At 53.6% G+C, this 12406-nt stretch overlaps 1 protein-coding gene across 8 annotated transcripts in view; it reads right to left on the bottom strand.

The window, feature by feature from the left end:
- CTDP1 (CTD phosphatase subunit 1) overlaps positions 1–12206 on the bottom strand; it is a 59175-nt gene extending 46969 nt beyond the window's left edge. For 2 of the 8 annotated variants that reach the window (XM_049111576.1, XM_049111584.1), the window contains exons 1-3: positions 11633–12093; positions 1704–1787; positions 985–1078 (exon numbers count right to left, since the gene is read on the bottom strand). In XM_049111576.1, the coding sequence (XP_048967533.1) occupies positions 985–1078; positions 1704–1787; positions 11633–11937 (483 nt within the window). In that variant the 5' untranslated portion in view covers positions 11938–12093. Of the gene's footprint in view, positions 1–984; positions 1079–1703; positions 1788–11632; positions 12095–12169 lie in introns of those variants that run through there. The other 6 variants (XM_025421937.3, XM_025421936.2, XM_025421934.3 and 3 more) reach the window with 6 other exon arrangements.
- Between the last annotated feature and the right edge of the window lie 200 nt (positions 12207–12406).

Below are 12406 nucleotides of genomic sequence, written 5' to 3' on the forward strand. Positions count from 1 at the left end.
TTTTTTAATTTTTAAAAATTTTTAAAAAGATTTATGATAGACATAGAGAAAGAGAGAGAGAGGCAGAGACACAGGAGGAGGGAGAAGCAGGCTCCATGCAGGAAGCCTGATGCGGGACTCGATCCCGGGACTCCAGGATTGCACCCTGGGCCAAAGGCAGGCGTTAAACCGATCAGCCACCCAGGGATCCCCCATACACTCTTAAATACTTACATTTGGCTTAAAATTCAGGAAAGCCAGAATCCTGTATCTGACATGTCTTTCCCACAAAAAATAGAGCCGGTATGTATCATTCAAGAGCACAAATCTGGTAAAACTAACGCTGAAACTGTCTCACCCACTTACAATAACAGGTGCTTGCCCTGCCTCCCCATCACAGGAGAAGCTCCGTCCTCACACCCCTCCCTCACCCGGCCCCTGAATACAAGGTGTCAGGATGCCTCTGACCAGCACTGCCCACGAGACCCTGGACACGGGGGAGAAGTAAACAGGGTTCCAAGTACATACATCTGCCCCACCCCAGAGAAGCACTGCCCTGCCAAGCCTTTCCATGAGGATGCGCACAGCGCATGTCTTTTCCTTCTACACCACGTCCACTCCGCCAGCACTGCCTGCTGCAAGTACTTCTCACCACCTGCTACTGCCTGCCCCCCACCCTAACACTCTTCTTCACACGGCAGCATGCACAATGCCTTCCCGTCCATCAGCCTCCCGTTCTGCGCCAGGGAGACCACACGGCCACAACACCCCTTGGGGCCGGCACCTCCCTAGTGGGCAGAACCCTTTGGCAAAGATAGAAACTGCAGGTGGGCCACCCAGTGCACACAGACCACCTGTCTCAGCAGTGGCTATCCCAGAAACCATCACAGCGACAGACCTGGTACCTTCCTCAGTCAGCCTCTGTGTAGTGAGAGGCCCACGGATGCTCCTTGCTATTCCCAGGAAATGTTCTGACACTTAGCCTCTGCCAGAGGCAGGACTTACCTCAGAGCTCACCATCAGCTCCGGGACGCTGTGCACCATGGACACAGTGGCTGTGGACAGAGGGACCTGCTGCTGCCCGTTCTTACTCTGCAGCCTGCGGGCAGGAGAAGGCACACGGAGATGAACACACTGAAGAACTATACCCAGAACGCACACAGGACGTCGAGGGCACGATTTTAATTGACACGCAGGGGAAGTTCACGGCCAGCACAGTGCAGTTTCATTCTGCCCACAGCTGCTGAAACGGCTGACGTCTGAGAACAGATGGGAAAGTTCTCACAGACATCTCCTGGAAATGAACTGTGATGGCCGCACTGAAACAGAGGCCCCAAAACATGAAAGCCCCCAAAACAGGACAGTCCATGCTGCTCAGCAAGTCTACCGAGGGTGACCGCCTGCCACAGGTGGAAAAGGAGCCCAGGAACGAGGTGGGGGGACCTGAAGGGGACCCGGGAGCAGTGAGGCGTGGGCTGATCACAGATGTGCCGTTTGCCTGGCTGAAAGGAGAGCAAACCGACCACACGGGGGTGAGTATCAGACCTCTCCAGTGCCTTCGGAACTTAGGGAAACAAAACCAGAAAGAACACCTCCCTGGGAGATGGACCTAAGTCGCCAGATAAGGAGGGTGCCATCAGAGGTGGAGGCTCCTGGAACCCGTAGGTCACCCCATCTCAAATGCCCAGAGGCCCCGCCCTCCAGCCCGAGGGGCCAGTACTTACTGGGTTAGGTCCTGGCCGCACTCAGCACACAGGCCTTTCATGACAACCGGGTGGCTACATCCTTCCAACCGTACCAGAACCGCCCTAGAATAGAGATGAAAATGGTCCCATATTAGGGAAGGAGAGAAGTACAACCCCTGGATTCCACATAACCCCAGGGGGCATATAGACCTCCAGGTCCCACATTGGTTCTCCCAGTGACTTCTAGCTCCCTCCCGGCAGGTGGCACTGCCCAGCAGGGCCCTGCCCCTGGCTGTGAAGCAGAGGGGCTTCTCACCCACGCATCTCTCTCATGCAAACACAACAGAACCACATATGCTGCAGCTGGAGGAACCAGGGACGTCCTGGCAGGAGAGGGGACTTGGGATGCTCATGAGCCCCACTCTAACACTTCCGATAAATTATAAACACAGAAGCTGCTGTTAATACAGCAAGGAGCAACCTGGGATAACACTGATAAATGTTGTCTCCCATGTAGCGTCCCCAGTCCACAGAGAAGCTATGAGTCACAGACATTTTTCTGATAGAACTATAATTATATTTCTGGTTTTTACCAACACAGAAATGGCAATTTCCTTTGCATGCTTGTATCAAACCCTGGTCCCAAGTAGGGCAAGTGGCATACAAAACTAAAGGCTGAGTGGTCAGAGTTCCAGGGCCCTGTAACTCAGTGCCATGGGGGTCTGCGGATCCCACTGAGCCTCATCTAGACCTGGGCCCGAGAGCACCCGTCAGGCCAGTGTCTGCGAAGTAGGGCCTTGCTGGGTGCATCCTCACAAAGGCCACAGAGCACACGGACACCCTGAGGCCCGAGAGTTGGCTGACCACTGAGTGCCATGCACAGAATGGATGGCCACACACTTTTCCTTCCTCAGCCACACTGCCTCAGAGCTCTGGACCACAAAGGACTTCCAAGGGCTAACAGAGGTACCAAATGGGTACCCCGTACCAAGGGCCCCTTTACTCCCTTCCCATCTTGGACACTCACAACCAGGCATTCAGTACTCCAATGGCTGGGCCCAGACTTGCTACCCTGTGTTCACAGCCCATGCTTGACCCCAAACCACAGTGCTGGTAGGTGGCAGGTGCTGGCGCTCTTTAGGGATGTGCTCTGCCACTCTAGCCCCTTCCTGGTTGTGCTCGCTCAGCTTCAGCACCATTTAAACCTCTACCTAAAATCTGCCCCATGTTCCCATCTTCAACCAAGTCCTGCAGGGGACCACACCGCTCCACACAAAGCTTCCCCATCTGTGTGGAGCCCGGTCAAAGACATCCTCACGCTCCAGGTTGCTGCCCGCCTGAAACGGAGGATCTGTGTGCCGAAGGGTAGTCCCCATCATCTCCCCCGCCACCCCGGCTTACTGTCCCTCCAGTCTGGGCACCCTGCATCTTGTCAATCCTCCACCACCAGGTTCTGTGCTGCTGCTGCTGCTGCTGGAGCTGGCACTTGGGTCTGGCTTTGACACAACGGCCCGGTTGGCTTTCTGCACTTGGCTGGCTCTGCAGCACCTCACCCAACCATCCCCAGCCCCACACACATCCTTGCATGACAGCCCCTTCACCCTTTATTCTGACCCCACACCACCCACATCAAGTGGCAGCCAGGGTCCAGGACTCTTGCATCATGGCTGTTATGGCAGGTACCTCCAAATCAGCCCTCGCTCGGATACCTGGCCGTGCTCCTGCCACATGAGGGTCACACTCTCCCGTGGAGCTGCCCACAGAGCAGCCCACCTTGCCAGCAACCTGCAATTAGACTGCATCTTGCTGGGGCCCCACCCTTGCCTGTCCTGCTCTCCTGCAAGCAGGAGGAGAAGCAACATGCCAGGAAGGCAACTGACAGGATCCGAGCAGAGCTGGCAAGAGGACAGACCTGCACTTTCCCAAAAGTCAAAAGTGTGTATCAATTGTTGGCTAATGGGTTTACTGAAGGGTTTGTCAGGCCTTCTGGAACCTGGCAAAAGTCTGCTGTTTGCCCCCTGGAATGCTGAGTCTTCTTTTACCAGTCTTCAGTTTAAAATTCTGTGTCACTTTGTGTCTTTATTTTTTTAGACTTTGTTTATTCATGAGAAACACAGAAAGAGGCAGAGACATAGGCAGAGGGAGAAGCAGGCTCCATGCAGGGGCCCGACACGGGACTCCATCCTAGGACCCCGGGATCATGCCCTGGGCTGAAGGGAGGCACTCAACCACTGAGCCACCCAGTCATCCCACTTTACTCATTTCTATAGTAAAACTTATGAGCTGGGGAATATGTTTTCAGGAATGTCAACACCTGACCAGGAGGATTTCACCAATCTCTCCTGAAACATTAACCTGAAGATGTGTTTGGTGTCTCTAGCTCAACCAATAATACCTTGAAATGCTTTGTGAGGTAGGTGTTTCCATTCTGTAGTCAGCTTTTTCATTTTCTTAAGTGTTTTTTGAAAATTAGATTTTAAATTTTGATCAAGTCCAATTTATCAGATGTTCTGGGTCCTTGAGAAATCTTTGTCTTACCCAAGTCACCATGATTCAAGGGGAACCTCAAGTGGGTGGGTGTGACAAATTCTAGAGGATTAATGTCCTTTAGCAGAAGGAATCTTCTGGGACGGCCCCCCACAAGGTGACAGGAAGCAGGCCAAGGGTAGGGCAGGTGAGACCAAGCTGCACAGGTGAGGGGCAGCAGGCTTCAGATGTCCCAAGTGAAGAGCAAGGTGAAAGCAGCAGCTATGAGGTTAACAGTTGGGAACCCTGAATGTAGCACCAAGAACCCGCAGGTGGTGTTGCAAGGGTGCTAAGAGCAGGCTGACCAGACAAGCTCTATATTCAGCAGCACGGGCAGGAAATGCGGGGAGAAGTGTGAACCCAGAGACATGGGGCTGTGGTGGACATTCTGGGATGTTTCTGGAAGAAACCTGCCAGGGACCAGGGACAAAAAGGACCAGTGAGTTGGCCGGGAAGACAGAGCAAGGGCAGTAGAGGCACCACCAGCCACCATGCATGCCTGGACATGGCCAGGGCGGGAGTACAGGTGTGATGGACTGTGGGTCCCAGGCCAGGATGTAACCACCTCATAGAAACAGAAGGCAGGCCTGAGGGGAACCCCAACAGTGAAGAGATAGGCAGGAAAAAGAACATCAACTAAAAACGGAAATAAAAACACTGCTCACAAAGGCTGGGAGTCAGGACAACAGATGCCAGGGAACAAACATTTTGAGAAAGAAAAGGAATGTCAGTGTAAGTGCTCCCAGGAGAATCCCGAGTGGATTCAACCCCAGGCAGGGTGGTGGTTTTCAGGCACACATGTCAAAACTCACTCAACTATGAACTTAAAATGCACATCTACACCGGCCGATGACCAGCCAACGAGGCCAACGCCAACAGACTTGGTGATGAAGAGCTATTGGTGACCGTTCCAAGGGCCACGTGGCAGCGCAGCACAGCGAGGCACAGGGGGCACCCTGGGCACGGTGCTGCAGCTCAGTGCTGCGTCCTCAGCACCATCCAGTCAGCAGAGCGCTGTGGGGTCACCCATGTAGGGCAACCTGGGCTAAGACAGTCTGACAGCTGGTGGCATGCCAGCCTGCCTTCTTGTCACCCTGCAGACCTGGCTCCTCCCTGTGCCACTCCACGGCCACTGGGACCCACAGGCTTGGCCAAGTGCTCCCAAGTGCTGCTGGATTCTCCCCTCAACACAGGGGCTTCCTCTGCTCAGACCAGCCTGCTACTCAACCACCTCCGCCTCATCCTTCTGTCTGGACCCAAACCCAGAGCTGCACCTCCTCCCAAAGTTCCCTCAGCTCCCACTGCTCTGGGTGACACACAGCATACCCTCCACTGCTGTACCTTGAAGATCCAGCAGACACAGCATCCTTGACAGGAGTGGGGAGGCAGTGGCCCGGTTTCTGAGTCCCAGGCAGAGTCTGCCGCCAGTAGGCAACCAGAGAGGCGGGTAGTCAGGCAGGAATACGAGGTGGGGGCACATGTGCTAACCACTCCACGTGCCCCTGCAAGTGGCCTGAATATGCACCTTTCACTAAAAGTCCTTCACCTACGGGTCACATTGAAGGTCCCGTAACTTTCCATGCCAGGGTCAAAGGGTTCTATTCTGCCTGTCTTGTTCAGATGACAAACAGATTGGGGGTGTCATCCTGTAAGCCTGTCCTGGACGATGCAGAGCTCTATCCCCAGGAGGAAAACAGTCAGAGGGCGGCCGGGAGACAGGCGCATGGAGGCCCCCACTCTCAAGAGATACTCGGGTCAAGTCCAATCACCCAAAGATCTGAAGGAATATTTCATGTTGAGCAATGACTAGCACATGAAGTGAGCTTCTACTAGGAACCCCTCCATGGTGACACCACATGCGTGTCATCACCATGTGACTCGTGTAAGAGATGCAGATAACTCACAAACGAATGTAATCCCTTATAAAAAGCCTTCATTTCAAAATTCTGATGTCTACCCTCCTTGACATATGAGTCAACTGTAGTGTTAAGAGTCCAAAACCCCGTATTTATGAACATTAAGAGGATCTTTGTATTTGCTTAACTTAAACACAAGGTCTCCAGTTGAATTCACCCTGGCAGTGCTTGTCGCAGTTCATGGATGTGGTGGTGAGCCGGGTCCAGGTGGGGGAGCCCACCAGGAAGGCTGTAGGGAGACAGGAGGTGGCAAGCAAGTCGTCCGATGCAAGACAAAATGCAGGCAACTTCCTCAGAGTACCCAAGTCAGAAGATGCAACGTGCTACATCTAGCAAAGTGGCCCCCAAGCCAAACAGCATCATATCAGAACTGGATCCATCAGGGTTAAGGCCACACCTGCCAGGCTCTCCTCAGAGAGCTGGATTGCGGGACTCGATCCCAGGACCCCGGGATCATGCCCTGAGCCAAAAGCAGGTGTTCAACTGCGGAGCCACCTGGGCATCCCAGGGAAAGAGTATTTTAAAAAAATAATAGTAACGTCCCTTTTCAGCATAAGATGATTTCAACTCTGCAGATACTGACACAAGACAAGGATGAAAGGCAGGGAGTGATCCTAGTGTTTCTACCCCTCTACCCCACAAATAGCCACTACTGCGACCCCGTGAGGGGAGTGGCACTCTAGAGAAAACACTTCGGCCCAGGAGCCAGCCCCAGAACTTCAAGTCAGTCACCAATAAATGTTAACTTTCCTGGTTTGTCCTTGAAAAAAACCGACAGAAAAATCATGAAATGCAATTTCTGAAACAGTTATTTCCCCCTAAATACACACATCTCAAGCTCTCTCGAATCTTTTGTGCGCATCAGCTTGTGTCTGCTGTGACGGGAAGGCCAGAGGGCATGGGTGTACCAGGCACAGCAGAGCCTCAGGAAGCTGGGTGCCCTGCATTCTGCGCTGCTAAATGTCGGGTCAGACCCCTCCCTCCTCCTGGTGGGTTAGGAGAGCTCAAGGACGTCCCCCCACTCTACACACACAGCTCAGTATGAGGGCACTGGGGAAAATGTATTTCGTGCACCCAGATTTGTTTCCTCAAGGGCCTTCTCTATGAGAAGGAAGCAGGACTTCTTGGAGAAATGGAGGATTCCAGAGCTGAGGAGCAGGAGCCCCAATACCATTCATGTTGGAAAACACGGCCACGATCTCAGACTGATGGGGTCTTGCCTGCGGGGTCAGTTCCAGGCCAAACCTGGGACATCGGGAGCATCAGGACAAACAACAGTACAAACAACAGGACCCCAAGAGTCCACATGGTTCAATTCATTGTTCTTACAGCAGAAAACCAACCCAGAAATGGAAAAGCAGTGACAGGGATCCCTGGGTGGTGCAGCAGTTTGGCGCTTGCCTTTGGCCCAGGGCGCGATCCTGGAGACCTGGAATCGAATCCCATGTCGGGCTCCTGGTGCATGGAGCCTGCTTCTGTCTCTGCCTCTCCCTCTCTCTCTCTCTCTCTCTCTGTGTGACTATCATAAATAAATAAAAATTAAAAAAAAAAAAAAAAAAAAAAGGAAAAGCAGTGACAGACTGGAGAAAGTCACCACTGGATGATCCTGATTAAAATACAGGAGATTCAGACAAGAATCATCAAGATGCCATTGGATGAGAGAATTAAAGATATTTACTGAGGAAGAAAGTACCCCTCACAAGATACTCCACAATAACAACAGGAAAATTAGTACCTTTTCATGACAGCCACCACCTTGACAAAGCAGAACAGGACAAACTGGGGACACCTGCTGCCTGAGTGGCCCACTCAGGACACACACGGCCCCAGCAAGTCCTGCCTCAGCACACAGCACGACGTGAGTGGGTGGCCAGCCAGTCTGCAGAGCCACCAGCTGATGATGAGATTGAAGAGGAGGGGCCACCTGACACTAGAGACCCAGGAGCTCTGACGATGACCCTAACACACATCTGGGGTTTCCTGTGCTTCCTCGGACAAGAGTGGCTCGTTAGAGGGAAATCTAACGAGCAGAAAATAGCCCTGCATGGACCTTATTTCAGATTCTGATCATCATATGATGGTTAGGTTAAGACAATATTTTTTAGGAAACTGAAAGCTTTAGGGATAAAATACATCACATCTGCAGCTTACTCCTCAACCCTAGGAAGGAAAATGAGGACTCTTGGTACTACTCCTGCAACTTTTCTCTAGCCCTGGAATTATGTTCACAAAAAAGGGAAAACGTACACTTGCTCTGACTGAGTGATGGGCCAGCGACAGGCCACAGGGCAGCGGTGGTGACTGAAGCACCATCCCAGCCATTCAAGCTGGGCACATTCAGAGCCAGGACAGGGCACTTGAGACGACGTCGGCCACCCCTGGCCTGGTGATTGAGTGTGCTTGTAAGAGACAAAACCAAATCATCGGAAGAAACTAAATTAAAAACAGTGGGCAACACCCATTCCCATTATCAGAAAAAAATCTCCAGACTTAGCTACTGAGATTCCACAAAGCAATTCTTTACAGAATTCTCTTAAAACTCGATGTATGGCCAGTGTGGCCTACTAAGACTTCTCTGACAAAACTCTATTTTCCTACCAAGTCTCAAAAGCAAGGGGCACCAAGGCTCCCCTGCACTGCTGGGTTACACAGGCAGGGGAGGACTCACGGCCTCAGAATTTCAACATCATCTCCAGGATGCACCCCTGCAATTTTAAATGCTTCCAGCCTTAAAAAGCAGTAGCCGCTCTCCAACCCCCCACCACACTCCGATGAAAGCACCGCAGGGCACGGACGCACCAGCCATCGCACACAGCACACTGAACTCCATCACCCCCGCCGACTCACCACCAGCATGAGAGACCGGTGAGGACAGGAGGAAGCCAGCACCCATAATCCACAGCATCACCATAAAGCCATGAATGTCTTCTAAATTTCTTCAAAATACAAAGACTAAATAGGTCAACGTTTAGCTCAAGTTCTTGAAGTTCTAAGGAATTTTGTAAATATAAAGTGCTAAGAAGTTTGTAAGATCTACTTACAACCTTTAGAAATTATATATTTTTGAGATACCACACAAATACTTTGAAACTGATTTGTCTAGATTCTCACTCTTCAAAATAAAAAAAAAAAAGCACTTTTTCTGAGATAACTGATATATTATTACATTATTTGTTATCATTTTTGGCTTTACTATCAGTATTCATGCAGTTCAAAAAAAAAAACACATGAAATTAGAGATTTCCATTCTTCTGTAACCAGATATTTGATTTCATATTATATGCTTTGAAATTAACTTTAAACATGAAAATGGAAATAAATATGGTAACACATGCTATAACCTCTTAAAGCCTACCCATCAGTTTTAAGACCGATCATGCTTCAAAACCCATTTGCTTCAAACGTCTTTATTTAAAAGATACCTAAAAATCCAAAGAACTGCAATAAAAATAAACCATGCATGTATATCAAATAAAGTTGGTTAAAAGGCCAATAGTTTTGTAGTTAAGTGAAAACTGGAAAAAAAAAAACCCACACAAATTCATCTGAAGTACAGATTGTTTAGTGGGTTCAATTAAATAAAGTGACAATTCTCCCAATTTTAAACATAAAGAGTTTTTAACTGAGTAATCTTTTAAATAGTGCAGATGTCAACAGGGAAGGATAAGATCATTTAACTGAAAGAATGTTCTAGCTAGCTCATCAGAGATGTCAATACCAGGATGGAAAAGTAACTTCCTTACTTCCAAAGGCAAGACCTCTGTAGATGAGCACTTCGGGGCGCTAAGTGGACTGCACTCAGAATTTTAAACCCTATATAACCTAACTCTACTTTACAATCTTGGCTGGACTCTCAGTGTTCCCTAGGAGTTTCTCTGATCTTTCATCCTCAAGCCTATGAAGCAAGCCTGGTACCGTCACCCTGCCCGGCAGCACTCAGCCCAGATCCTGGCTGATGGAGACATTCTTCTGTGGACAGACCAGGGGGCCCAGGGAGCTGGGTGGACACCACGCACACCTGCCCCTACCCCCGTTGGTCCTTACCCACCACCACACTTGTTCCCAGGTTATTTCATGGATCTTCCTTTGGGGACTGCACCATCTCCCACTGAATGACAACAGACAGGAAAGCACACAGGTGAGAAGGAAAGACATCATTAGATAAAGTGATAATTAACAGGTTCAGTTTGACAGATTGTGCCTTGCCAGAATATTTTCAACTCTGTTTTTCCGGGTGGAAATTATGAAGACGTTCTGTCTACTTCCCCACCCCAGGACTCTCTGGATGAGACTCGGCCCAAGGACAGAGCAGCATGGAGGAGGATGCTGCTGAGAAGCTCAGCAAGGCAAGGTGCTGGACGTGTCAACACCCCTGGGACCCTAGTGCCTGCCCACCCTGCCCACCCTATCCTGGTCCCAGGACAAGGGTGCGGTTCCTACCTCTACCTGAGCACAGATACAAAAACATACAATCCTGTTACAGATCAGAATAGTCAACCACAACCAGAAGCAGTTCCCAGAACTAACTGTTTGCAGCCTGAGGATAACCGTGGATGTGTCAGGAGCAATCCTGCTGATGCTGTGGTGGTGGGGACAAGGACAGCTCCGGCCAGGCAAGCCTGGCTGCTCGGTGCTTTCCCTGCATCCACCCCCACCCGCACTCCAGGAGAACCCGATCATCGCAGGCCCAGGAGGAACCACAGCAGAGAGACCCCCTAAACCTCAAACACCATAAACACGGAAAAAAAAAGAAAACTTCTCAGCACAGAGAACTTGTTCTTGGAGGAGGTACGTGGTTGACGGGTGAGGCTAAGTACAGGGTTACTCTGATTTGCTAGTTCTGCGGCCGCGATCAAAGCACCGCACGGGGACTTTCTCACTAACCAGCTGCAACTGGTCTCTGACTAGTCCGGGCGCTCCTGGCCTCATCTGGGTCACTGGAGAAAGAGCCCTTCAGTTCAGGAATCTCCTACACAGCGACACCAGCACTGGGCTTCCCTCCACAACGGTGGGCTCATGGCTTTTCCAGCCCGGGATGGTCAGAAGACTCTGACCTCCAAGCAGTGACGGCAGCGTGCCCCAGCGTGCCCCAGCGCGCCCCAGCGCGCCCCCAGCACGGCCCAACCAGCCTCTCCCTTCCGAGGACGCCAGCCACAGCTCAGCGGAGAGTGCCTGCATTCACCCGGCAGCCTGCGCCCCTGACCCCCAGGCCCACGACCGCGGTGCCCTCTGCAAACAACGCTGGGGCGAGGTGGACACAGCACAAGGCTCCTGGGGAGGTCTGGCGGGGCGTGAGGCGGAGCAGATGCCGCAGCCAGTGCCAGCCAAGCGGGAGGGGCGGAGGCCAGAGCAAAGGACTGTCGGACGCCAAGCCCCAGGGGAAGCCCCTGCGGGACCCCCGCGGGCGGCGCCTGATCTCGGCGACGGGGAACCCAACTGAAGGCCGCCGACGTCTCCCGTGCCGACTGCGGGCCGGGCTTCCCCAGCTCGCCCCGGCCCAGGACCCCAGCCCCGAGCCGCACTCACCCGGGGACCACCACCTGGCCCGGCTGCGCGCACAGCTCCCGCACCACACCGGCACGCTCCGACCTCAGCCTGCGCTCGGCGCGCACGCAGCCCCCGGAGCCGGCGCGGGCAGGGGCGGACCCCGCGGGCTGCGCGGAGGCGGCGGCCTCACACACCGCCAACACCGAGCCGATGCGCACGGCCGCGCCCGCCGCAACCCTCCACTCGAGCAGGCGCAGCGGCCCGGGGCCCGGGCAGCGCACCTCGGCCACGGCCGCCGGCGGGGCGCCCTCGGCGGGAACGCGGCCCGCGGGCGGCGCCTCCATCGCGGCCGGGCGGGGTCGCTGCGGGAAGGTCGGCGGACTGGGCGCTCAGGGCCCGGCGCCCATCGCGGGCGGGACGGCGGCCCCGGCCCGGGAGGCGAAGACGACCGCCCGGCAATTCGCGCTCCGGCACCGGCTTCCACCCGCCGCCCGGCCCGCGCCGACTTCCGGGACAGCGTCTGACGTCGCGTGACGCCGCGCGTGTGCGTCGCTGGGCCCGCGTGTAAACACACACCCACGCGGGAGACGCGGCGCCGGCCGCGGGTGCCCGGAGCGCCCTGGGAACGAGCGCGTGGGGCCGCCCGGACGGGAACACTGTGGCCACGCCCCATGGGCCCCGGGGACGCCGACGGCGAGGGGCTGCGGTCCCGGCGTGCAGCGCGCGCCGCCGCCCAGAAACCCCGGCATGCACTGCGACTTCCCGGCAGGCCGCGCGCCCCTGTCCCACGAGTCCCTTGGTGCACCAAAGCCC

Source organism: Canis lupus, chromosome 1 (genome assembly GCF_003254725.2).
Source record: "Canis lupus dingo isolate Sandy chromosome 1, ASM325472v2, whole genome shotgun sequence".
In the NCBI taxonomy this organism is placed as follows: Eukaryota; Metazoa; Chordata; class Mammalia; order Carnivora; family Canidae; genus Canis; species Canis lupus.